Below are 26130 nucleotides of genomic sequence, written 5' to 3' on the forward strand. Positions count from 1 at the left end.
GCATATTGACTGGTATGCAGTTTAACCCTTTTTTACCACCTTCATACAATCCCTTTAAAAATTTTGTCGAGCTCTGTTTCACCCCTATTATTCAATCATCAATTAAGATCATTCATTGCAGTTATGCAAGTGCTATACCTTTTTTCGCAAATTGAGTTAGCTTTTATGCAAAATGGTACAACTTTCAAGTTGAAACAATTATGACTATACCATACCTGTTTCGCGAATTGAGTTAGCTTTAACGCAAAATGATATAACTTTCAAGTTGAAACAATTATGACTCTATCATACCATCATTCTGTAATTACCCATGATGCATTCTTAACCAATGGAATACCTTTTTCGCGAATTTAGTTAGCTTTTACGTAAAATGCTTTAACTTTCAAGTTGAAACAATAACGACTTTATCATACCATTGTTCTGTAACTACCCATGATACATTCTTAACCAAACCCGATGAGATGCCTTTAAGCTGGAGGTTATCAATCTCTTTGACTCAGAAAGATGTCTGACTTACCTGTATCGCTAGTGGAAACATCATTTTATAGTAAAAATTATGCATGTTAGTTTCGTATCTATTATTGTCTTATGGAGTACCGTTAGTAAAAAAATCTCTGATTGGCCCAGAAAATAGGTTTTGCCTCAGAAACCAGTCTGGTAAGGCATGTACCGAATGTATCAATAGATGAATGACCGTGGTAAGCCATGTAACGTTGAAACTGGACACATATCCATGCCTCAGGCTTGTAGGCGTTGCGTACATGCTTACTACTCTCATTCGATTGGAAATTCAAAGGGCTAGTGTCCTTTTTAATAGTTAAAAGTGATTGGAGGGCAAATAACCCCCCTCTCACCACCACCTTTTCCCCCAACACATCCAATCAACATTTTGAGATAGACATTTTGTTCAACGTAGTTGAAAGTTCTGAAAATTAGGTCTTTGAGGAAGACTACGCCCCCACAGCCCTCACGGCAAGGGTTATAAGTTATGCCCTGGGGGCATATAAGGTTTTCATAGAAAGCGTTGTCGTAGAAACTTAAAATGGGCTCATTTGATTGGAAATTGAAATGGCTAGTGCCCCTTTTAATAGTCGAAAGTGATTGGAAGGCAACTAACACCCCTTCCCCTTCCACCATTTCCCCAAACACGTCCAATCAAAATTTTGAGGATAGACATTAGTTCAATGTAGTTGAAAGTTTTGGAAATTAGGTCTTTGAGCAGGAAACTCCCCCACAGTCTTCAGGGCAAGGGTTATAAGTTATGCCCTGGGGGCATATAAGGCTTTTGTTGAAAGCTTTGTAGTAGAAACGTCAAAAAGGGCTCATTCGATTGTGAATTCAAAGGGCTAGTGCTCTTTTTAATAGTCGAAAGTGATTGGAGGGCAACTACCCCCTTCTCAAGCCCACCTTTTCCGCAAACACATCCAATCAAAATTTTTGAGATAGCCATTTTGTTCAACGTAGTTTAAAGTTTTGAAAATTAGGTCTTTAAGGGTGACAACCCTCCCCCCACATCCCTCAGTGCAAGGGTTGTAAGTTATGTCCTGGGGGCATATAAGGTTTTTTATAGAAAGCGTTGTTATAGAAACTTCAAAAACGGCTTATTCGATTGGGAGCGTCTTCTCCAGCAACCCTTACTTCCTCCTTCGAAGCTGTCTTCAGCAAGAAAACTGCAGCTGATGTACGAAAATCGCCATCTGCCATTAACTTCTTCAGAGCAAGGCCTTTTCCCACATGTGAATTAGTCACGGCCTAAGATGGCGTGAGCAAAAAGAATCAGCTAGCATGTCTCTTGGCTCAGCTTCTCTTTCAATTTTTGAATATCCCATATTCGGGGAGCTTTGTTCGACTTTGGCTCAGGTGCAAAGATTAGTTTCTTGCTTGATAGGTCACCATGATAACACAATAGAACCAAATGATTAGTATCATCTCCAACGACGGCAGTGTCGTAATACCGGGGAGAATCAACAGCAGCTGGCACAATTGGGACATCTGCATCACCTGATGTCTGGACTACAACGAAGCCCTTTAATCGGAAATAAACAGCCAACGCGCATATAAAACTGGCCTTGTTTTTCTTGCAGGAAAAGAACTCATCCTTACCTTCAGCTGCACATTTGCTGTGAAGATCTCACAGCCGATTATACGACTTCTCTTTCGTTGGGCAATATCCTTTATGGTAGCTGCGCCATCGTAGCCGTCGAACACAATAGTGACAGGTGGATACTTTTGTTCACGTAAGTAGCATAATGGTCTAGGATTTCGGAGTATCGTTCGTTTTATGCCCATGAAATTCTGTGCAGCAGAGCTCCACTTCGATGATATATCGAATGCCTTTTGGAAGGAGAGTAGAGCGCTCTTCAAGATTCCAAGCCTTTGCTATAGCCTTGACAAACTTTGGCTTGTTCGGAGACCGGAGCATGCAAAAAACGTCAAAAAGTGATGCCGGGTACAAACATAGTTCGTGTTGAAAGTACTCAGATTCCGTGAGATTGATCCTCTTTTCTAGCGTGATGAACCTCTGAAAAAAGGAGAGTGGGGTCCAGTCTTTTGCAATCTCCATCTGGATTCTGATTTATAGTAATTTGAACTGCTTGTTGTTTTCGTCGAAACACAAAATCAGCAACCAGCTTTCCAGACATGAAGTCAATAATTTTTATGCCTTAATCTCTAGCAGAATCGACGTCAGCCGATTCGTAAGCTGTCAAACCGTTGGTGGTGTTTCTTAGTTGAAGATCCCCATTAAATGGCAATTCTTTTTCTAAGAAATCTATAACGATCTGGGTGTCTTTACAGTCTCTTAGCTGCCTCGGCTCGGACGTTTCCTTATGCTATTCACTAGTTCCATAGAAAACCTGTGACATCAGAAGATTTAGTCCATCAGAAGTTTAGTGCAGAGCAGACTGGTCGAGATAAAACCCATAAAGACCTTTGAAACTGTCCTACCACTTTCATGGGTAAGACCACCAGTAGTTTTAAGACAACGTATGAGCTCTTGCTTAATGGCAAGATTTGTGAAGAGTCCAGTCCAGAATCTATCAGTACGTCCGATCCCATTCATCCTATTCTAAAAGGTTGATAAACGATGAAGTGAAACTTGATACACATTCGCAGTGAAACATTTTTAGCTTGTTAGGTGACGGATATATCGAATGACTTTTTTGTATCTATAGATGGCAAGATATCAAACCCGGGCATCAACGTACCTTAATAACTGATTACTCGGGGTAAATTTCAATTGTGACTTTTTAGCTTACGGTTTTATCCAAGAAATCACTTGGACCAAGCGTGGGACGAAACTTTGACATAATTTATTGCATACCAAGGTAATGAAAGTGGTGTAGCTGCCTTCTGTGCGTTAACTGGTCTTGTAAACGGTCCAACTATCATCTATCAGCCCTTTTTTTTTTACCAACAATCTCCGAATTAGTGGACAATAAGTGCTAAAAGAAACATGTCAAATGAAAATAAAAAAATGCATATTGATGAGTATGAAACTGGTTTTCTAGTAGGCACTATATCAGGTTAATTTGATTTTTGAGCTTAGCTCATCATTTTATGTCAGAATAATTGTCTTCTGATAGTATGGTGAAAGAGGTCACGCCGATGAGAAGGATAAAATCACATATTGATGATTATAAAACATTTTTCTTGTACACTTTACACCAAATTTGCTTTCATTTTCGGGCTCAGCTCTTCATTTTACATCTGCACTTTACCTCATATACAGAAAAACGAACATTTACCAACAGTTCATTTTTTTTTTATAGAAAAAACTCACAAGAAAAGCCAAAAAAAAAAAAAAAAATAGTTTTGCGTCGACCTAGAATGTGCAACTTTGGATATGTTGTTGGGCTTTTTTTTCTCTACAACAAGGTATAAAAATCATTTCTGTTGCAATTTGTTTGGGGTTGGCCCATATTTCTGGCTAGTTTGCCTGTACTAGATACATGGTTTTGCTTGATCTGAACGAAGAATATGTTAAAATTGTATTGTGCTTTTTCGAAGATTCTAAATCTAGATATCGGTCCAAGATATCGGTCCTAGATATCGATTTCGTTTTCCATTTTTCCCCCCCATTATCTAGGTTCATTATCCTTTTCTATCCCATTGATTACTAACTATTTCCATCCAAAGAAGAGACAAAAGAAGGCCTGATAGAATCGGAGGGGGCTTTAGGGAAGAGACAGAGGGGGCACTTGCCCTGGGCGTAGAAATTTTAGGGGCGCAAAAATTCAAATAAACAATTTAACGGTTATAATAATTTAGTAATTTTCTAAATTTTATTTTTATCAAAATAAAGTAGAGGGCGCAGTTAATAAATGAAAATAACTAACAGATTAAGCATAGAAAATATAAAGCTAAAACTCATAGCTTAGTTTATCAAAGTAAAAAAAGAGTAACTTACTTTTAGTACTTTTTCACAATTTTAAACAGTTTTAATTATCTTGCAAATTAACAAGCTAGTATTTCGTCTGACCGTAGTAGTACTGAAGGACTGTAGCAGTACTGAAGTATTTCGTCTGATAGTACTAGTAACGCTACTGTTTCCTACAAAATTACCAACTGATCCAGATGACATTTATCAATAATCCAGTAACAAGTCTAATCAAGCAGTTCCACTTTTGTCGAAAAGAGAGAGGCTTTTTGAGTCCTAATATCCTTGTGTTGGTCCTGCAGTCTGTTGCAACAAGCAGAGTTTGAACTCTGGGTCCAGTATTACCAAGCTGATATCAAACCTACAGCACCACCACAGGACGTTTAGGTTTCATTATATTTTTATGTTTAAATTTGATTCATGTTTTAAATATGTTAAATAGACTACAAGGTCATTTATTTTTGAATGCTTCAAGTGTCCTATGTTTTACCGGCTGAACTATTAGGAAGAAGGATAGCGTATTAACAATAATTTTGGCTGGGGTACGGATCTCTTGAAGCAGCTATCGTTTCAGCTAAAATGTGCTTGCGCCCTTGCTCGCCTGCAATTTTTATTTAGTTTGGGTAAGAAAGTTCAATTTTGAAACCTAAAATACCTCTTCCTCTTTTTTTCTGGCTTAGTATAGAGACACTTTCGCATAAACAAATCACCAGAGTCAAATTCCGAGTCATGCAGTGTGTTGTTGCAGCTGAGTTTGAACTCTGGATGCCTATGGTAATCAAAATGGTATTTTATTGGTCAATAAGAAATGGAAAATCATAAAAACGACTAGCAAAGGTGGAGAACGACAAAAAGGAATCAATTAAAATTCATACCCAAATCAAAACAGTTACAGAAAAATAAAAAAAAAGGTGCAAAGAATATACTTTAAAAACTATAGGCACAAATATTTGGCAATATACCAAAATATCAAAGTGACGTCTCTATTGGTGGTCGCTTTGACGGTGTTTGATTAATGTTCTGTTGTGTTCGATAGTGATCTGCGATGTTCTGCTGCAGAGAAAATACACTGGTAAAATTAAGACTTTGAGAAGTGGATTGCACTTGGTGATTCTTACTCTCTTTAGTCAGTCCTTGTTTTTGCAGTTCTTGATTCGTCGACAGGGGATGGTCAGCGGAGCTGCTTTTGGGATCCGAGTTTTCTGATTCTTCTTCAGAATTTCCTTCAGGAATTGTAGGGATGCTCAAGTCACCTTTACAAATACCTCTCCTACTCCGCCAAGGACTTAGCTTGACGTACTGTTTCTTAGTCTCTATTATATGTTTTGGGGTAACAATCGCTGCTGTAGGAGGTTTTTTAACTCCAAGCAATTCAGCAGCAGATAACTTAGGTTTTGCTTTATTCTGTTCTGAGATCAATCTCTTAAATTCATCAAGAGGGGTTTGCAAGGATGGGCTTGCGGGGTTGCTCCTCCCGTCGGGAGTAGTTGACCTGCTTCCAATCATCGATGAAAACGAGCTTGTTGGAGACCAGCTCCGTCTCGACTGGCTACCCTCATCATCTTCAAACTTGAGACCATTTTCGTTTCCAAGTTGATTTAGGTCTGACCTCTCAAATCCATCGCTTGAAGCAAAGGACATATCAAGAGAGCAAGAAGAGGCTACGGAAGGGGAAGGTGAAACCACAGATCTTCTCGAAGATACTGGTGAAAGATGTTTACTAAAAAGAGTTTTATTTCTGCTAGTGTATTCTGGAGGAGGAGTATAAGGTGGTAAAATCCGTTTGTCGGGAGGAGTGGACGCTGTTCGCTTTTTATTTTCTTCGGCAAATCGGACACGACGTGGTGATTGAGTAAGGCTGAGTATTGGAGTTGAAGTTTTCACTTCTCTGTGAATACGAGTAGGTAGTGAATGGTAGTTGACGTCATGGCGCGAAAAATCTCCAACGGCAGAATCATCTGAAAGTTAAAAAGCATAAAGTTACAAGTCTTTTCTGCCTTGTCTGTACTATACTCTGCCTACTATAGAAAGTACTATACTCTGTACTATAGAAAGTATTTTTTCGAAAACCAATGTCAAGTTGTAACAGGAAGATATATGGGGGATACAGGGGAGTGGAAGTTTGACCCCTCCCTCTCTCTTGTGGTAAAACGGAAGCTTAGGACCTTGAATGACAACAGAGGAACTACTTGTGAAAAACATCCAGAATTCCTTATGAACACAGAAATAGCTGAAACAAAACGTGAATTCACAAGACAAAGACAACTCACAAACGCTACACAAATATATTCTTTTTGTTTTTCTTTAATTATGTGTAGCGTTTGTATATTTTCATTGTTTCTTCATGAATGTCTAGGCTAGTTCTTTTTCGTTTGTTTGCATTTTTTCCCCTTTGATAAAGACCTCCAGATCCGGAGCCAAAATATTCGGACTTTTATGATCATCATGGTATTGAAAAGCTATATTTTTTTCACTATCTTAAAATATTTCACCCATTATTAATAGATTTTCGGTTCAATTGTAAATGAAAATGCAGCGTGGGTAGTTTTTTTTTTTTTTTTTTTTTTTTTTTGCTTGAAAACAAATTTGAGGTTTTCCCCTTTATCCGTATTCCATGCTTTTTGTGAAAAACCGTCTTTTAGAATAAATCAGTAATATCCAGATAAAAAAAATACAGAAGAAGAAAACACGAGCATATTGACAGCCAGTGAAAATGAAAATGCAATACAAATACTTCAGCCGAGATCTCCGCTCGACCGTCCTCAGTACAAAAACACCAAAGAACATAAAAACAATCCAAAAAAAAAAAAAAAAAAAAAAAAAAAAAAAAACTTTTATTTTAGTGCCTTTTTTTAGGTACTTTTTTTTAACTGAGGACGGTCGATCAGAGGTCTCGGCCGAAATATTTGCATTGCTTTTTCATTTTCCCAGCCTATAAATATTCCAGTTTTGTCTTCTTCTCGAGTTTTTTTTCTCATCTTGTCATGCTTAGTATCAGTAACGTCATTATTAATTTATCAGTAACGTCATTATTAATACATATGTTATTGTTACTGTCACAGCGGGTCTTGGCGTTCCCCCTCCTCAAAAAAATTGCCCCCTGTGAACCCCCCCCCCCCATGCAGAAAATCCCCCAGATTATTCCCCTATTTTCGGCAAACATGTCCTATCAAAATTTTTAGATAACCACTTTGTTCCAAATAGTCCAAAGGTCAAATAACCATGCCTCCGGATTGGGCGACCCCCCTTCCAGCCCCCAGGACAAGGGATGAAAGCTATGAAAGTCTCCCATTGTTATGGTGTAAGGTTTTTATGGGAAGGGTGGTCGTATAAACTTTGGAGAGGGGGGTAGATAACTCAAAGTGCGCATTTTAGTGCCGAAACATCCTAACTCTCATTGAGCTATCAGGTATATACATAATTACTTCTGAGAAAGGGGCGGGAGGGGTGGAGCTAGGAACTGATATTTAATCCCTCTTTATTTCTGGGAATATTTCTGGTCTACGCTGCTATTATAAAAGTAAAGAGTAACATTAAGCCCAAAAATTAGCAGAATTTATTCTGTATAGGAGGAGGGGCTGCCCTTTCCTCATCCCCCTCATGGTCGTAAAAACTTCGGACGATATCGATTCGATTGAAAATTGGGAGTTCTAGTCCTTTTTTAAAAGTCAATTGTGATGGGAGACCTACCAGCCCCTTTTCTAAAACTGTTTTTAATACCTGGTCCTTTTGTTACCACTAAGGACATCTGATTGACATTTTAAGTCACTTATTTTGTACTTTCTCTGTGGCTGCTGAATTTTGCGCGTGCTGAAAATTTTCCATGAGGGGAATTTTCCGGGGGGACGCCGACTCCAGTCACAGCTCTACTATTCTTAACTTGAAAGCATGGTTGTGAACCATGTTTCTCTAGAAGTAGCGAAAGAGCGAGCTGGGCTAAGATGTTCATTTTCATTTCAAAGTTAATATAATAAAATAGATATGACCTATTTTATCGACTGAGATGGGTTTTTAATTGCGGATCAATCTCAACAACAACTTTCTCAAACTTAGCATGCTCTATTCATTCCTTCTATTCCTTTTCGCATATCTTAGACAGACAAAAAAGAAAGTGTTTCATTACTTTGAGAGATTTAGAAGTTTATTAGGGAGAGGGGGGCCCAACTGCCGTATGCCCACTTTTTTCACTCACATAAGCAATTAAAGAATAGATCCTTTACTCTCACAATTTCACCACCTCTCTGATTCTCAAACCACCCTCTTTGAACAAAGCTGAGCATAAATACAGCCGAAAAATAAAAACAAGCACCCAAAACAAGTCTCTTTCCACTATAATGAACGAGGATTCTCTTGTAACATAACGTCTTTTGCGTTTACATATCCAAGTTGAAGGATTCAAGACTGGAATAAAAACACACGTACAAGCGTTTTTTCGACGAAGGAGAGTTATAAAAACACTATCTTACGCTAGAAAAAAAAGCAAATAAAACTAGCATTGCAAAATGTTGTTTTTTTTTCTAGCATTGCATAATACATTTTTTCAGCTCTTGTGTAAAAGGTATGTCTTGTAACACGGCGCCTTTAGTATTATCCCATTTAAGATCTTGTTGGAAATAAAATAAAAACACGCCCTTAAACCTATTTCTAATGAAGGTGAATTGCGAAACCGCTTTCTCAATGGCGAAAATGAAATAACAACAAAAAGACTTATAATAATGATGTTTTTTCCTCTTGTGTAAAAGGTATGTCTTGTAACGTGACACCTTTTGTGGGAGGTCAGCCAAGATAAGGTGCTCAGAACTAGAATACATGACGCATATAAGCGGTTTTTCAATGAAGTTGAGTTGTAAAAGTGCTACCTTGCGTAAAAAGAACAACAAAGAAATAAAACGTGCAGAACAAACGTATTTTTTTCGGCTCATGCAAAACACCCGATACACATTTTTTTACTCTCTTGTACAAATTGTGTCATGTAGCCTGATGCCATGTGTATGTACCGCAGCTAAATAAAGTGTTGGGGTCCAGAACAAAGAACTTACAAGGGTTGAAACGTTAGGGAACGTTAGTGGAAACATTACGCTAGAGGCGACAAGAAAAAAACACGAACGCCATTAACCGTTTTGCCTCTCTTGGCATTTTTCACGCTTCGTAGTCGTTTCACTTTCTGAAACTGAGATCAGAAAATATTACTGCACTAAAATTACCAAGTATAATGATTTTTTTTTTACTATTATACTGCGTTTAGAGAAAGAAACACTAAACGCTAGATGACCCTGCTAAAAAAAAATTTCTTTGACCCTAGCGCTAGTTCCTACTCTTGGAAGCGCCAATACTTTTGTCTAGAATGGAAAAATTATGATTTTCCTATTGGCCATAGGTTCCATTTTATGACGCCGACACAGCACCAGGTGATATCTTAGCCACCAGGTAAGACGGTGGCGACATCCTATAAATTATAATCGCCATTACAATTTAATAATGAGGAGTGCGATACAGCTTAAATGACTTAATAGATATCAAGTCAATAAATATTATTTTACTTAATAAATACGTAATTAAGTGACTTACAAGAGACTCTTTGACTGAAAGCTTTTTGAAAAGGAACTGAAGTATTTAAACAAATTCACTTTTTAATAAGTAAAATTCTGCCTCCCCACAAGGGGGGATAGGCTGTCCCAAAAGCTTGAAGAACACTAAATGGAAAATACAGAAACTGGAAGATAGAAAAAAAAATCTAATTTTATTCTTGAAACCAGACATAAAGAATTCATCCACAATTAATTTGAGCCAAACAATATTAAGGGAGAATAACAGAAAAAAAAATAGGATAACTTTGTCATTAGGATTTCGTTCAGATCATTTGATCTTCAAACGCTTTTATTTGACTTCATCCCTTTATGCCGAAGAAGCTTAAACCTTAGAAGAAGATTTAATATATTCTAAGCCCTTTAATCTAGGCTTCTGTTCTGGTTTATTTTTAATATTGGTTATTTTGAAGATGATGTGGATCTGAAGGTTTGAAGACGAAGTGGATTGTCCTTGTCAACCCTGAAATTTTTAAATTATTCTAGGTTATTTGCACACTCGTATACTTATTGCTATTTTTCGCCTTTGTTGAGGTTGTAGGTCCTTTTCCTACTCCTCTACACTAGAAATTTTTAAAACAAACTTATATAGCATACTTTGATACTAACTAGACAGTTACAGTTTTAGGCTACGCTAGCCTTGGCCACAACGATTTTAATGACTATGGTGCCTAATTACACACTGATAAAGTGTTTATTCTATTTTCATTCAAAAATGTCCTCCAATAACTTAAACAATATAAATCTATACTTGTACAATAATAAAAACTATAATAATAATATATAATATTAAACATAAATTAAATCTAACTAAAACCATATTTCTTATTTGCAGATGAACGGTTCGCCGATAATCATTCTGATTAAAGAGTATGCCATGGGTAATTTCTGAGAGTGGGAATTGGCACTCATATCGACAAAAAACTGCCAACGTCACCTAGCGTTTGGCGACACTTGACATTTTTTCAACTTCAATATTCACTTTTGTGTCAAGAACTGAGATCAGACATTTAATCCTACCCTAATTTTACCAATTACATTAGTTAAGTCTCCCTTAATGCTAAATGGCGTTGATAGCTTTCTTTTGTCGACACTAGTTCCCACGTCGGAACTTTTGTCGACCATTTCCGACGCTCATTAGTCTCCAAAACTCTTTGGTTCTGATACTGAATGATTTGATGAAGTTTGTCGTGAACCATAAACCTGGGTGCTTCGAAAGGCTGAGGAAGATGTGCTAAACGTTTTCCAAACAAGTTGTCTAAGGATCGCTGCAGGTACATGTTTGACTGATCACGATCACTGACCTCCAAGAAAATGTCCCTCCAACGTTTTAGAATCACAGGCAGCGCAATAGCGCTGCCTAACTAAAGAACGATGTTGACACAATGTATTTTTTTTTTTTTTTTTTTTTTTTTAGACTAGTGCACTTCGTATCGAAAGAGTTGTCATAAAAACTTCGAAAAGGGCTCGTTTAATTGGAAATTGGAAGGGTTTGTGCCCTTTTTAATAGCCGAAAGTGATTGGAAGGCAACTAATACCCTTTCCACGCCCGCTACTTCCCCAAACACATGTAATTAAAATTTTGAGATGGCCATTTTGTTCAACGTAGATGAAAGTTCTGGAAACTATATATTTGAGGATGAATACCCCCCACAGCCCTCAGGGTAAGGGTTGTAAGTTATGCCCTCAGGTCATATAAGGTTTTTATAGAAAGTGTTGTTGTAGAAACTTCAAAAAGGGCTCATTCGATTAGAGACTGAAAGGGTTAGTATTCTCTTTAATGGCAGAGATTAATTTAAGGGCAGATAACCCCCCTCTAATGCCCATCATTCCCAAAACACATGCAATCAAAGTTATGAAATAGCCATTTTGTTCAACGTAGTTTAAAGTTCTGGAAATTAAGTCTTTGAGGAAGACAACCCCCCACAACCCTCAGGACAAGGGTTGTAAGTTATGCCCTGGGGGCATATAAGGTTTTATCGAAAGTGCTGTCGTAAAAACTTCAAAAAGGGCTCATTTGAATGGAAATTGAAAGGGCTAGTTCCCTTTTTAAAAGTCGAAAGTGATTGGAGGGCAAGTGACCCCCCTCTCACGCACACCATTTCCCCAAACACATCCAATCAAAATTTTGAGATGGCCATTTTTTCAACGTAGTTGAACGGTCTGGAAATTATGTCTTTGAGGATGACAACCCCCCTCCCACAGCCCTCAGAGTAAGGGTTGTAAGCTATGCCTGGGAGGCATATAAGGTTTTTATAGAGTGTTGTCGTAGAAATTTCAAAAAGTGCTCATTTGATTGGAAATAGAAAGGGCTAATGCCTTTTTAATAGTCGAAAGTGACTCAAGGGCAACTAACCCCCCTCTCACGCCCACCATTTCCCAAAGCACATCCAATCAAAATTTTTAGACAGTCATTTTGTTCAACGTACATTAAAGCTCTGGAAATTAGGTCTTTGAGGATGATAATCCCCCTACAACCCTCGGGACAAGGGTTGCAAGTTATGCCCTGGGGCATATAAGGTTTTTATAGAAAGTGTTGTCGTAGAAACTTCAAAAGGGGCTCATTCGATTGGAAATTAGAAGGGATAGTACTCTTTTTAACAGTCGAAAGTGATTGGAGGGCAACTAACCCCCCTCTCACGCCCACCATTTCCCCGAAAACATTCAATCAAAAATTTGAGATAGACATTTTGTTCAACATAGTTGAAAGGTCCAAAAAATTATGTCTTTGAGGATGACAAACCCTTCACAGCACCCAATGCAAAGGTTTAGGTTATGCCCTGGGGACATATGAGGATTTTATATAAAGCACTGTCGTAGAAACTTCAAAAAGGGCTCATTCAATTGGGACTTGAGAGTGCTAGCTTCTTTATTAATAGCCAAAACCGACCCAAAAAAAGAGGCTCAGTCTTTTTCCCCGAAAAAGACTATGTCAATAGAAAACGAACAGAAATTAATTAAAAAAAAATTCCACAAAATAAATTTTCAAAAAAAAGTAAAGGACTCCATTAAACCAAAAATGAACAAAAATAGAACTAAATAATCTACCAAGCATACAGCTACCACAAATCAGTATTAATAAACAAATGAAACACAAAACAAACAGAAATTAAAATAAATAAGAGAGTCAAACTCAAAACGAGCAGAAATTAATATGAGTAGGGTTCTAAAACCCATGCTTTCTATAAGCCAGAATATAGTTTGCACTTTACTGAAAATTTCTTTAAAATTTTTCATTTTTAAGACTTTAAGAAATCGAAAATTAATTAAGATTTTAAGGAATAAATATCAGCATATGTAAATTAAACTGACAATGGACATTTTTTCAGTAAATTCATTTGATTTTTTTTTTCAGTAAAAAAAACTAGCATAGCTATTTTAGTTATGTTAGTGATGTTGAACCACATAAACAAATATGGAGTTAAATTCGTCTTAAATTGCAATCATAAAGATTCTGCTATCTCCTTTTGAAATTTAGATTCGACTCACCTACATTATTTACATTACATTATTAAACTCACCAGGTCCAATCGGTCATGAGACAAGCTGCTACCATTTCCAGTGCGTTTTTAGGTTGTTTTTAAAGTCTATTGCTTCAAAAACTTGATAGATTACTAACTTGACAACTTTAAAACTGCCAGCTCTTTGTTTGATTTTAACAACTATTTTATATAATCTATGAAAATCATAATTATTGATCTTGATCTGGAGAACCATACTTTCAACAGCACTCATTCAGGAAAGAATACTTTCAACAGGTTGACAACTAGCCAATAATGGATGAGAATGGAAACAAAATTTGCGTTCTCAAAAAAATGAGAACAAAATTTGCACTTTACTGAAAAAATACAAAAGATTTTGCATCGTCAGTTTAATATAAATATACTGATATAACATTTATTTAAAACATTATAAAAGTAAAAACATTTATATTTTTTCAGTAAAGTGCACATTATGTTCTGGCCTTGGGAATGCATAGGGGTTTTGAGCCCTATTCATGTTAATTTCTGCTCGTTTTGAGTTTGACTCGGTTATTTATTGTAATTTCTGTTCGTTGTGGGTTTCATTTATTTATCGATGATGATTTATGGTACTTTCACGCTTGGTAGATTATTTGATTTTATTTTTGCTCATTTTTTGTTTAATGGAGTTCTTTACTTTTCTTTGAAAAACTTATTTTGTGGAAAAAAATTTTTAATTAGTTTGTGTTTGTTTTATATTGACATAGTCTTTTCAGGGAAAAAGAAAATAATAAAATCTTTTTGTTTTTTCAAGACTTTATAGTTTGGCCTGCTATTTGTATGCTGGAGAAAACTTTTGATACAATTTTTCACAACATAAACCCTTTTAAAAATCTGGACACAAATAGTAGTGTTTAACTTAGTTTCATACCTCCTCTAGATGACCTGAAATGTACAACTTGATACCATTCGCAAAAAAAAAATCTCTTTACTTTCTTTGATAGCTTGGATACACTTATGCTATTTTGATTTGGTTAAATTTTAAGAGCAGAAGTAGCCCCAAAAATTTAAACATAATACCCTCAGTCGTCCTTGGGATACTGCTGAGATGCCTTATTGGGAATTAGCATTAACATAGTGTATTTTGATTTAATCTTAAGGCAACATTTAGTTTTTAAACATAATGGGAAAATTTCCAGAACTTTCAACTACGTTAAACAAAATGGCTATCTCAAAATTTTGATTGGGTGTATTAGGGGAAATGGTGGGCGTGAGAGGGGCGTTAGTTGCTCTCCAATCACTTTCAACTATTAAAAAGGTACTAGTCCTTCCAATTTCCAATAAAATGAGCCCCTTTTCGAAGTTTCTACGACATCGCTTTCAATAAAAACCTTATATGCCCCCAGGGCATAACCTACAACCCTTTCCCTTAGGGCTGGGGGGGGGGGGTGTCATCCTCAAAGACCAAATTTCCAGAACTTTCCACTATGTTAAACAAAATGGCTATCTGAAAATTTTGATTGGATGTGTTTGGGGGAATGGTGGGCTTGAGAGGGGTGCTAGTTACCCTCCAATCACTTTCGACTATTAAAAATTGCACTAGCCCTCTCAATTTCCAATTGAATGAGCCCCTTTTGAAGTTTTTACGACAACTCTATCAAAACCATATATGCCCCCAGGGCATAACTTACCACCTTTACCCTGGGGGCTCTGGGGGGTTTGTCATCCTTAAATACATAATTTCCAGAACTTACAACTACGTTGAACAAAATGGCTATCTATAAACTCTAATTGAATGTTCTTGGGGAAATGGTGGGTGTGAGAGGGGGGTTAATTACTCTCCACTCACTTTCGACTATTAAATTTAAAGGGCAATTTCAATTTCCAATCAAATGAGCCTTTTTTTTAATTTCTGCAACAACTTTCTATATAAACCTTATATGCCCCCAGGGTATAACTTACAACTCTTGCACTGAGGGCTCTGATGCGGTTATTATCCTAAAAGATGTAATTTCCAGAACTTTCGACAACGTTGAACAAAATGAATATCTCACACTAGCCCTATGAATTTCCAATCGAATGAGCCCTTTTTCAAGTTTCTACGACAAAGATTTCAATAAAAACCTTATATGCCCCCAGGGCATAAATTATAACCCTATCCCTAAAGACTTTGGGAGGAGTGTCCTGCTCAAAGGTATAATTACCTGAACTTTTAACTGCGAGGAACTAAATGGATACCTCAAAATTTTGATTGCATATTTTTGGGGAAATGTTGGGTACGGAAGAGACGTTAGTTACCATCCAATCACTTTCGATCATTAAAAAGGGCACTAGCTATTCCAATTTCCAATCAAATGAGCTCTTTTTGAAATTTTTACGACAACGCGTTCTATAAAAACCATATATGCACCCACGGCATAACTTACAACCCTTCCCCTGAGGGCTGTGGGGGGGTTGTCATCCTCAAAAACCTTATGCCCAGAACATACGATTAAGTTGAATAAAATTGTAATCTAATAATTGCCAATGAAAATGCTTGGGAAAAGGTAGGGCGTTGGAGGGGGGTTAGTTACCCTCCTATCACTTTCGACTATAAAAAAGGGCACTAGACCTTTGAATTTCCAATCAAATGTGCCTTTTTTGAAGTTTTTACGACAACGCCTTCTATAAAAAACCTTATATACCCCCAGGGCAAAACTTACAACCCTTGCCCTGAAGGCTGTGGGGGAGTGTCCTCCCCAGAAGCATAATCTCTATGTGGATATCAACTACGCTGAACAAAATGGCTATCTTTAAATTTTGATTGGAGAAATGGTGGGCGTGGAAGGGGTGTTAGTTGCCTTCCAATCACTTTCGACTATTAAAAAGGGCACAAGCCACTCTAATTTCCAATTGAATGAGCCCTTTTCGAAGTTTCTATGACCCCAGGGCATAACTTACTACCCTTGCCCTGAGGGCTGTGGGAGAGTGTCCCCCTCAAAAACATAATTTTTATGTGGGAATCAACTACGCTGAATAAAATGGCTATCTAAAAATTTTGACTGGATGTGTTTGGGGAAAAGGTGGGCGTGAGAGGGGGGTTAGTTGCCCTCAAATCAGTTTAGACTATTAAGTAGGGCACTAGCCCTTTGAATTTCTAATCGAATGAATCCTTTTTCAGGCTTCGACGACAAAGATTTCAATAAAAACGTATATGCCCCCAGGGCATAACTTATAATCCTTGCCCTGAAGACTGTGGGGGGAGTGTCCTGCTCAAAGGTGTTATTTCCTGAACTTTAAACTGCGTGGAACAAAATGGCTATCTCAAAATTTTTATTGGATGTGTTTGGGGAAATGGTGGGCGTAGAAGGGGTGTTAGTTGCCTTCTAATAACTTTCGACTATTAAAAAGGGTACTAGCCATTTCAATTTCCAAGCGAATGAGCCCTTTTTGAAGTTCCTACGACAACACGTTCGATAAAAATCTTATATTCCCCCAGGGCATAACTTACAACCCTTGCCCGAGGGCTGTGGGGGGGGAGGGGGTTGTCATCCTCAAAGACCTAATTTTAAAAACTTAAAACTACGTTGAATAAAATGACTATCTCAAAATTTTGATTGGATGTGTTTGGGGAAAAGGTGGGCATGAGAGGGGTGTTAGTTGCCCTCCAAATCACTTTCGACTATTAAAAAGGGCACTAGCCCTTTGAATTTTAAATCGAAGGAGCATTTTTCGAAGTTTCTACGACAACAACTTCTATAAAAACCTTACATAACCCCAGGGCATAACTTACAACCCTTGCCCTGAAGGCTGTGGGGGAGTGTCCTCCTCAAAAACATAATTTCTATCCGGAAATCAACTTCGCAAAAAAAAAGGTTATCAAAAACTTTGTAGTGGATTTATTTTTTGAAAATGTGGGCGTGGAACGAGTCTTAGTCTCATTCAATTCAATTCATTCTACGAATAAGGACAAAAACCAGTCCAATTTCCAATTGAATGAGCCCCTTTTGAAATTTCTACGATATCTTTGTCTATACGAAGTGCCCTGGTCTGAAGGAAAAAAATAATAAATAATACACTGTGCCAACATCGTTCTTATATACCCTCAGGGCATAACTTAAGACCCGTGCGCTGAGGGTTGTGGGGGAGTATCCTCCTCAAAAACATATTTTCTATCTGGAAATCAATTACGATGAACAAAATGGCTATCTCAAAATTTTAATTGGACGTGTTTGGGGGAATGATGGGCGTGGGGGGGGGGCTACTTGCCCTCCAATCACTTTCGACTATTAAAAAGGGCAATAACCACTCTATTTTCCAATCGAATGAGCCCTTTTCGAAGTTTCTACGAAAACTCCTTCGATACGAAGTGCCCAGGTATTAAAAAAAAAAAAAAAAAAAAAAACAATACATTGTGCCAACATCGTTCTTTACATAGGCAGCGCAATTAAGCTGCCTATGATAATGAAGGGTATAGGTCTATATTAGGGACTGTTGAGAAGGCAACATGTTAAGAAAACAATTCTTGCTTCATAATATGCAAAATAATTGTAGCTAACACATTTTCCATGCAGCCCCGCAATACTTCATCCCCAGCCCCTTTAATGTGCAAATAGCCCAAATTGTATATTTCCAATGCATTCTGCCATCAGTCACTTCTTTTTTTTCCGGTTCCTGTTTCGTCACATTTGATTCAATTTACGGGTACACGGGTTGAAGCAAGAGAGATGCATTTGATTTTGGCTATATATTTGCACATTAGTGGGAAGGGGATTAAAGTATAGCGGGCTGTATACAAAATGTGTTAGGTACAATTATTCGGCATATTATGAAGTAAGAAATGTTTTCTTAACATAGATCCTTCTCAATAGCCCCTAATCTAGGCGTATACCTCATGAAGTTCTCAGCTCTTAAAAATTTCAAAATGGTATAACTTATGAACGAATAGTTGTAAAAAAAAATTGATTAAACGAAACTTTTCTACGCTTCAAGGGTTATCGTTGGAAAAAAAAACTTTTCTCCCTCCCCAAGCGTTCAATATAGCTTACTGTATTCGGGTGCAATTGATTTTCACCACTATCGCCCAGAGAAAACCATTCTCTTCAAAAGACAATGGTTTTCATATGCCTTCAGTGATGAAATTAAACTCAGGGTTAACTCAGAAGTTGATTTTTTTTTTTTTTTTCCACGGGCAAACTATCTTACATCACTACCAAGAAAGGGACAAAGAGTATTCTCCGATTTCCACAACAGTGAAAAAACTTTAGGGGACACATATAATACTACTACTACTAACAACAACTCACTGGAGGACCAATCCGCCTGAGGCCAACACAGCTACGCACGCTTCTCCTCTATCCCAATCTATTCAAAGTATCCCTCTTTACACCTACCCAGGAAGGTCTCATTTCCTTAAATCTTTCCTTGCGAAATCTCCCACCCCAACCGGGGACTACCCGCTTTTCGCTAAGCCCTAAACGGTTGGCAGAAAAGGACAATTTTTTGGCAGTCTGTTATCCTTTATCGGCAGAACGAGTCCTAGTCATCAACCTTTCTTTCATTATAGTCCTAGAAAGCAGGATTGAACCATACTTTTCGTGTAGGCTGCTGTTTGAGATACCGTCAGTCAGCCGGGTACCCAAAACTATCCGTAGGCAATTCCTCTGGGGGCACATATAATACCCACTAAAGCTTAAGGAGATCATATAATACCACTTTTCTGCCTCAGTTCCAAACACTGAGAACGAAATAACAAACTCAGCCAAAATCACGGACAGAAATGGCTTGTAATAGTAGATGGCAGTACCTTCATACCCATAAGAAAGCGCTCCAATATTGGGTCTATAATAATAGAAAAATAATTTAAGAAAATAATTCGGGAAAACTGAAATCACTCCCCTTGTACTTGAATGTTGTTCAATTTTTTGCAGCATTTACTTAAATATGTATTTACCATTACAGAAAAAAGGAAAAAAGGTTGCAAAAACTCAAAACTTCTTTTTCATTTTTTTTTACATTTAATGACAAAACTTCGGAACATTTTACGCGACAAGGAAAGCTTTTTCCGCTGTTGTATAATAAATAAATTCTTGCAATATCTAATTTATTAAACAAAAAAAGAAATAAAGCTTTCTTTTTCTTTCTCTGCTTTATATCTTGCACATGTTCTATATTGGAAGCCTCTCTCTTCCTGGAAGAGGTATGTGCACCTACGTAATAAGGGAACATGTAGCCTTAAATTACAAATTGGTCATACTACAATTTGGTACCCCATTCAGATTAATTCTTTGAAGGCCATCCGGCCTCACCCCCTTTATTTGCGTGATTCAAACAAAATAGGAGAAGATCACGAGCAAATTTGTGAAGACAGTGAACAAATTTGTGGTAACAGCCGTCATACGCGAAATACAATATGAAACAAATAAAAACAAAAAAGCTTACTCAAAAAATCTCATCGATAAAATAGATTTTAGAACTAAAACCATAAAATAAATTTTAAAAGAATCTCAGCTTCCTCATCTCACATTAGGTTGAGCCAAGACGGACAAAAAAAAGTAATTCATTCATGCTGCCTGAGTTGATTAAAAATTGTCTATTGCAATGTTTGCTCTTGTTGCTGCTAATATTGTATTAGAGAAGAGACGAGTCAAATTTACGTGATTGACATCCTTCCACCCCATTTGGGAACGACCCGTTTTTTATTTGGCCCTAGACGGTTTGCCAACAAGGACAGTCTTTGGCAATCTGTCCTCCTTCATTCGCAGAACATGTCCTAGCCATCTCATTCTTTCTCTCATAATAACCATAGAAATCGAGATTGAACAACATTCTTCGTATAGCTTAGTCTACTATTTGAGATACGGTCATTCAGTCTGGTACCAAAAACAATCCATAGGCAATTTCTGTGGAAAAAGTCTAGCAACTCCTCTTCCATTTTTCAGAGGGCCCACGCTTGAGACCCATGATTGACCACAGTCAACACTGAAGCCTCTCTAATCTTGGTTCTAATCTTGGTTCACAGACTTATCATATTCTTTCAAACTTTCTTTAACTGTGAAACACACCCTAGACCTTGACTATCCTACTTTAAACATCTCACAGCACCCACCGTCTTCACAAATAATAGTACCTACGTAAGGGGAGCTGACCACTTGATCGATGTTTTCATTACCCAAAATCACCTCTTCACCTTAACTTATTCCTAGTTTTAGCGACTTGCGTCTTCTTGATATTAATTTCAAACCTATTCATACTGATCTTCTCTTAAAACTTTACCTACAGTAAGTAAGTCTAAAAGCATCATCATACTAAGTAATTTACTTCCTACAGAAACCAGGCCAATATCTTTATTATTATTATTACTTATTGAAAACCGGTCTTCATACGAAAATCAAATGACGGATCACTACAAAAAAAGCAAAAGAGCACTCTACAACTATTACAATGTAACTAGTGTAGAAGAAGTTGGTTCCAAACATGAAATCTTTCGGTTGTGTTGCTCCATAAGTTTAGCACCAGCTATAGTAAAATCTGCTATATGAAGACTATTGTAGGGCTTTGAACTGCGTGTCCAAATTGGACATCTCAGTAGGTGTTTTGTGAAACGGAAGAAAGTGGAGTGGATTTTCAATTTATCAGCATTTGTAGGAATCTTCCAGAAAGGTGCTATGTAGAGGATGTGGGAGAGAGCAACAGTGCTGTTACCAGATAACGGCAACTGAAACGAAGCTTAGCAGAGACAATGAAAGCATATGAAGCTGATATGCGGCGTTTGATGCCTTCTGTTAGGAGGTGACGAGAGTGAGAAATCATATTTTCAATAGGAATACCAAGATAAACAATTTGGTCAGACGAACGGAATTTCCAGGTATTGAATTTCCAGGTATAATTTTATCAAGAAGTAGACTGTTCCAGTTAAAACATATTACGTTGGACTTTTCAGCATTAAAATTAAGACCAGATTTTAAGTATTCTGTTTGCACCTTTTGGAAAGTTTCAGGAATTTTTTCCAAATTTTGGCTAATGTCAAAAATTTCATCAGCATTAAGTGTCATCAGCATAAGGCGCGGCAAACATCATGACTCGCCAAGGCGCGTGAACTACCTGTAGAAGAAGCATCAAGCAGAGTATTAGCCACAATCGTAAGATCGTCTGGACATTCAATGCCATGTTGAAAACCAAATTGATGAGGAGGCGTGTAATATTTTTCTTCAAGCTCTTTTATGAACAGTAGTTCATAAAGCTTGCATAAACTGGTTGATACAGTTATAGCTCCGAAAGGTGTGTATTGATGGGAGGTTTTTCGTTCATTTTGGAATAGGAGAAATCTCCCACACACTGTACAACCAGAGCCAGGGAATGCAGGCAAAAATTGGTCAAGCTCTTCAACGTATTTGTGTTCAAGTTGGGGGTTTTGATGAGATAATTTGGCCTCATAGAAAGAATACTAATCAGAAGAAGGAACCTCGGCAGCGGAAAGGGAAGTTTTGGGAATGCTTGGACGGAGCGTCGGCAAAAGAAAATGAGGGTTACTGTTTATTCTTTGTGCTCTTTATTCTGTGATTTGCTTGCGGTGGTTCTGAAGTTCCTTGGCAAACACTTTCTTTATTGCGATGCGGATGGAATTAACAGGAACGGACCGGGGTCGGTCGTATTCAATCCATGGATGTAGCCAAAACTTTGCTGAATCACGTGATTGGGAGAGACTTTGGTTTTCATGCCATGTAGGAACAGTTCCTAGATGGCGACGCTTCAAAGGAACTGCACAAGATTCTGCATATTGTAAAGCGTGGCCTATCTCTGCACAAAAAAAAAATATCAAGGATAATACGTTTTTCTTCTGTGGGAAGCGGTGAGTGCTTGATTAGCAGGACAAACGGTACCTTAATCTTGGAAAAGATTGTAGAAACACTATCCCAATGAAGTTCAGTGCTGATTAATGCCCAATTACGTATATACGATGGATTTGGTGTTTTTGGGTGACTAATCGGTACGTGAGAGGTTTTATCTGGTGAGAAAGAAAACGACACAGGGAGGTGATAGTTACCACATACTTCCCACTATGATTATAACACTCATGCTTAGCACCTTTCTTATCGAGGGGTTTAATTAAAGTTCCCCTAAAATTGCTAAGTTCTTTCCCTTGCTAGGTACTACTTACGACGATACTAAAATGCGGGACTTATCCAAACTTCTCTATAAGTAGCTTTCAAACTCGTTATGGGTCAACTCACATTGTGTGGGTCTGAAGATGGGTATTCCTATAAAATTGGATTGACCCTTTCTCTGTAGACATAATACAAGAGAAAAAAGTATATTTTATGTAAGTAAAACAAATTTTTTAGTTCAAACACAATGAGTTAGTAAACCAATTTCCCCCTTTAGGTACACATTATTTTTACATAATTTGGGAATTGTGGTGTTTTTTTACAGATGAAAAAAGTTTGGAAGAATAGGAAGATAAGTCTGCGAACCAGGATTAGAATACTGGAAGCTACAGTGATCACAGTAGTCAAGTATGGTTCTGAAGCATAGGCTTTCCAAAAAACGGAGGAAGATTTGCTAGATGTTTTCCAGAGAAATTGTCTATGGATTGTTTTGGGTACCCGGCTGACTATCTCAAACAGTAAGCTGTACGAAAAGTGTGGATTCAATCCTGCTTTCTAGGGCGAAAATGAGAGAAAATTTTAGATCGCTAGAGCACGTTCTGTGGATGAAGGATCACATATTGCCAAAGAGTGTCCTTTTCGGCCAACTGTCTAGGGCTAAACGAAAAGCATGTCGTCCTCGGCTGGGAAGGGAGGATGTCGTAAGGAACGATTTAAGGGAAATGAAAACTTCCTGGAAGGATGTAAAGAGGGAGGCTTTGAATAGATTGGGATGGAGGAGGAACGAACGTAAATTTGTAAGCCTTAGGTGGCTTGGTGCTGCGGTGAGTTGTTGGCGGGAGTAGTAGTAAATCGGACAATTGAGTTGAAATGATTCAGATGATTGAGTGATGTTTAATATTTTCCTTGACTGTCAGTGACGTTTCAGTGATTCTTATGTTCCCCTCTAGTTTTACCCACAGCTCATTTTTAAAGCATTCCAAATAGTATTTTTATTTAACAATTGTATTGAAATATCATGGCAAAAAACTTTTCACCAGGTCATGAATGTCGTGGATGGCTGAGTTGAGAGTCAGCTTAGTCTCAAATTCTTACCTTTAGAGTTAACGTTGCGCGTCGTACGTAAAGCGTACAATGTCGACGTTTAAACGCGTTAGATGTTTGCAACCTTAAAAAATCGGAGGAGGACTATGGAGGACTTAGGGTGGAGGGCATATGGCCCCTCAGGCTTAGTTTATATCCTTGGCTATACCTCTCAGTTACCTATTTAGGTTTTGACTGGGGATAACCTATTATAGCGTAACTAAAAGACTAGGGAAAACCAAAAACTTAAGTAAAAGTACAAATTTATTTAAAAGCAAATCTAAACAGAGAGATAAAATGAAAAGAAAAATCTGAGTTGGTTTTCCCAAGTCTTAGAGAAAAAAAAACAAAAAGACAATGTGCGCACGCGCAGAAAGATGATACGTTCTAGTCAAATATCTCTTTAAAGAGTATATAGCATTCAGTATCTTTTATTTGTTGACTAAATTCAATTTTGGCTTAACCTTTGCACAAGCGAAATTCATTTTACATTTTACCCCCTTTTTGTAGAGATTGGTCATCCTTTCCTGCGTAATTGGTCGAATTGAAATTTTGGAAAATTGTAGACCAAAATATAGTTTCTAGCATCCATCAACCCTCCCATCCGTGGCAAAATATTTAAAATCCCAAAATTTCCACTCCCTATATCCGAGAATTCTGATTGTACTATAGATATAATACAATAAAAAAAAGAAACTTCGAGATATCTACTTCAAATTCAATTTTTGAAGTATTTCATCTAGATTTTGAGTGAAAGTTCGGGGTCTGAACTTTTTATTCTATTCATAGGATAACCAGTAGAACTCAATTTAAGTGTGAGACTTATATGGAAAAGGCCGACGCCCATTCGAACTCACCTAGGTATTATTCGTGTCTATTAAATATCTTAATTTACCCAGTTTCAAAAGCAGAGCATCCTTAAATATCATAAAGACCTCGGAACCAAGGAAGTGGGAACATATTCTTAAGACTTAAGGCATATTTTCATAATTCGTAGATAGGAAAACAATCCCTTAACGGGAAAAACAGATTTTACAGTTTAGGCCTACGTCATTAATGAAAAAAATGTCACTAAAGGATTACGTTGGTTCAACCTTTTTCAATAAGGACATGACCAGGATTTCGTTTCCTAGGGTAGGGATGGGGATTGCTGTGAAAAGATTTCATGTTGTCAATATATTATTGAAAACTAAGACTAGATTTTAACAATCTTAACACTTTTTAAAAAATTCAACACCAAGCTCCAACAAATGCTTAAGAAATTTTCCACAATTAATTATTTATCCAGGTTCTAGTACTGAAATATATCGTAAATCATTTGCCTGTTGTTTTAATCAACCCCTTTAATGATAAAGCTCAAGGAAGTTTTATATGTTTAATGTAGTTTATAATATGGTGTGTGTAATGTTTTTTGTGAATGTTGCGTTAGCGTTTGCTATTTCGGTTAATTCGGCATCTTCACCTTTAAAATACGATACTTTTATAAAACTTTGAAAACAATTAAGGGAATGGATCGTATCGCTGAGGATTAAAACGGTCAAAAATATGCAAAAAAAAATTAATAATTTAAGAATGAATAATATTTCAGTTCCGCACAACATAATTGGCTTAAAATTTTATAAACTTCCTTTGCAATAACACCCCCATGAAAAACGCAAAAAATTTGAAATCCGAGCCCTAAGCCCACCGCTTTCCTGCGCATTTCCCTGTTACTAATCATTTTTGCGTCACTGCCTTTTTTCTTTTCCAATTTTTGATTAAGTCTTTTTATTTCCTTCTTTTTCAGTTTAGATTAAAGTTTAAATTCCAGTTTAAAACTAGAGTTTAGATTCTTTTCAGCCTCTGATACTTCTTTATGGAATAAACTTTATTCTGGCGTATTAGACCTTAAATATATTGTATATCGTATGGAGTGACCGTATTTTATTAGTGTCTCACAAGAAATAAACTTAAAAAAAAATATGCTGATATTGCTTGATGTACCTGTCTTTTAATTTGTAAAATTTAATGTAGCAATACTTTGTTGAATATTGTTAAAGTAGCTATTTTTTTTTTTTTTTTTCATTCGACCAGGTTTCAAGATACTTTGGTTGGTGGTGTAAAAGCTTACACCATCTTAAACTGGAACATCAGACTGTGTCCAGAGGCGGTTTAGGGGGAGAGACAAAGGGAGAACTTGCCCTGGGCGCAGAAATTTCAGGGGCGCAGAAATTTAAAATAAATAGTCTAGCGGTTATTATCATTTTGTTATTTTAGAAATTTTATTTTTATTAAAATAAATTAGAGCACACAGTTTTAATAAATGAAAATAAATACAAAATTATTAATTAATTGAAATAATAAAAATAAATTTAAAAATGATTAAATTAAAATAATAAACAATAATTAGATAATTTACACAATAAATTTTTAAAAATAATTTAAAAAACAATTTAATAAGTTATTAAATCAAAAATAATTTGTTAAAAATGAAAATATTGTTAAAATTTGGACTGAAAATTTTGTGGGAGACAGGGGAGGAGAATTTTACCCTGGGC

At 36.9% G+C, this 26130-nt stretch overlaps 1 protein-coding gene across 1 annotated transcript in view; it reads right to left on the reverse strand.

Moving 5' to 3' along the window:
• Nucleotides 1-5176: 5176 nt before the first annotated feature.
• The window catches only part of gukh (NHS actin remodeling regulator GUK-holder), a 197385-nt gene continuing 176431 nt past the window's right edge, over nt 5177-26130 (reverse strand). The window contains exon 8 of the mRNA XM_089086026.1: nt 5177-6336. Within this exon, the coding sequence (XP_088942152.1) occupies nt 5348-6336 (989 nt within the window). The 3' untranslated portion in view covers nt 5177-5347. The remainder of the gene's footprint in view (nt 6337-26130) is intronic.

Source organism: Artemia sp. Qi Xiang Cuo, chromosome 3, assembly GCF_049724085.1.
Source record: "Artemia sp. Qi Xiang Cuo chromosome 3, ASM4972408v1, whole genome shotgun sequence".
Lineage (NCBI taxonomy): Eukaryota > Metazoa > Arthropoda > Branchiopoda > Anostraca > Artemiidae > Artemia > Artemia sp. Qi Xiang Cuo.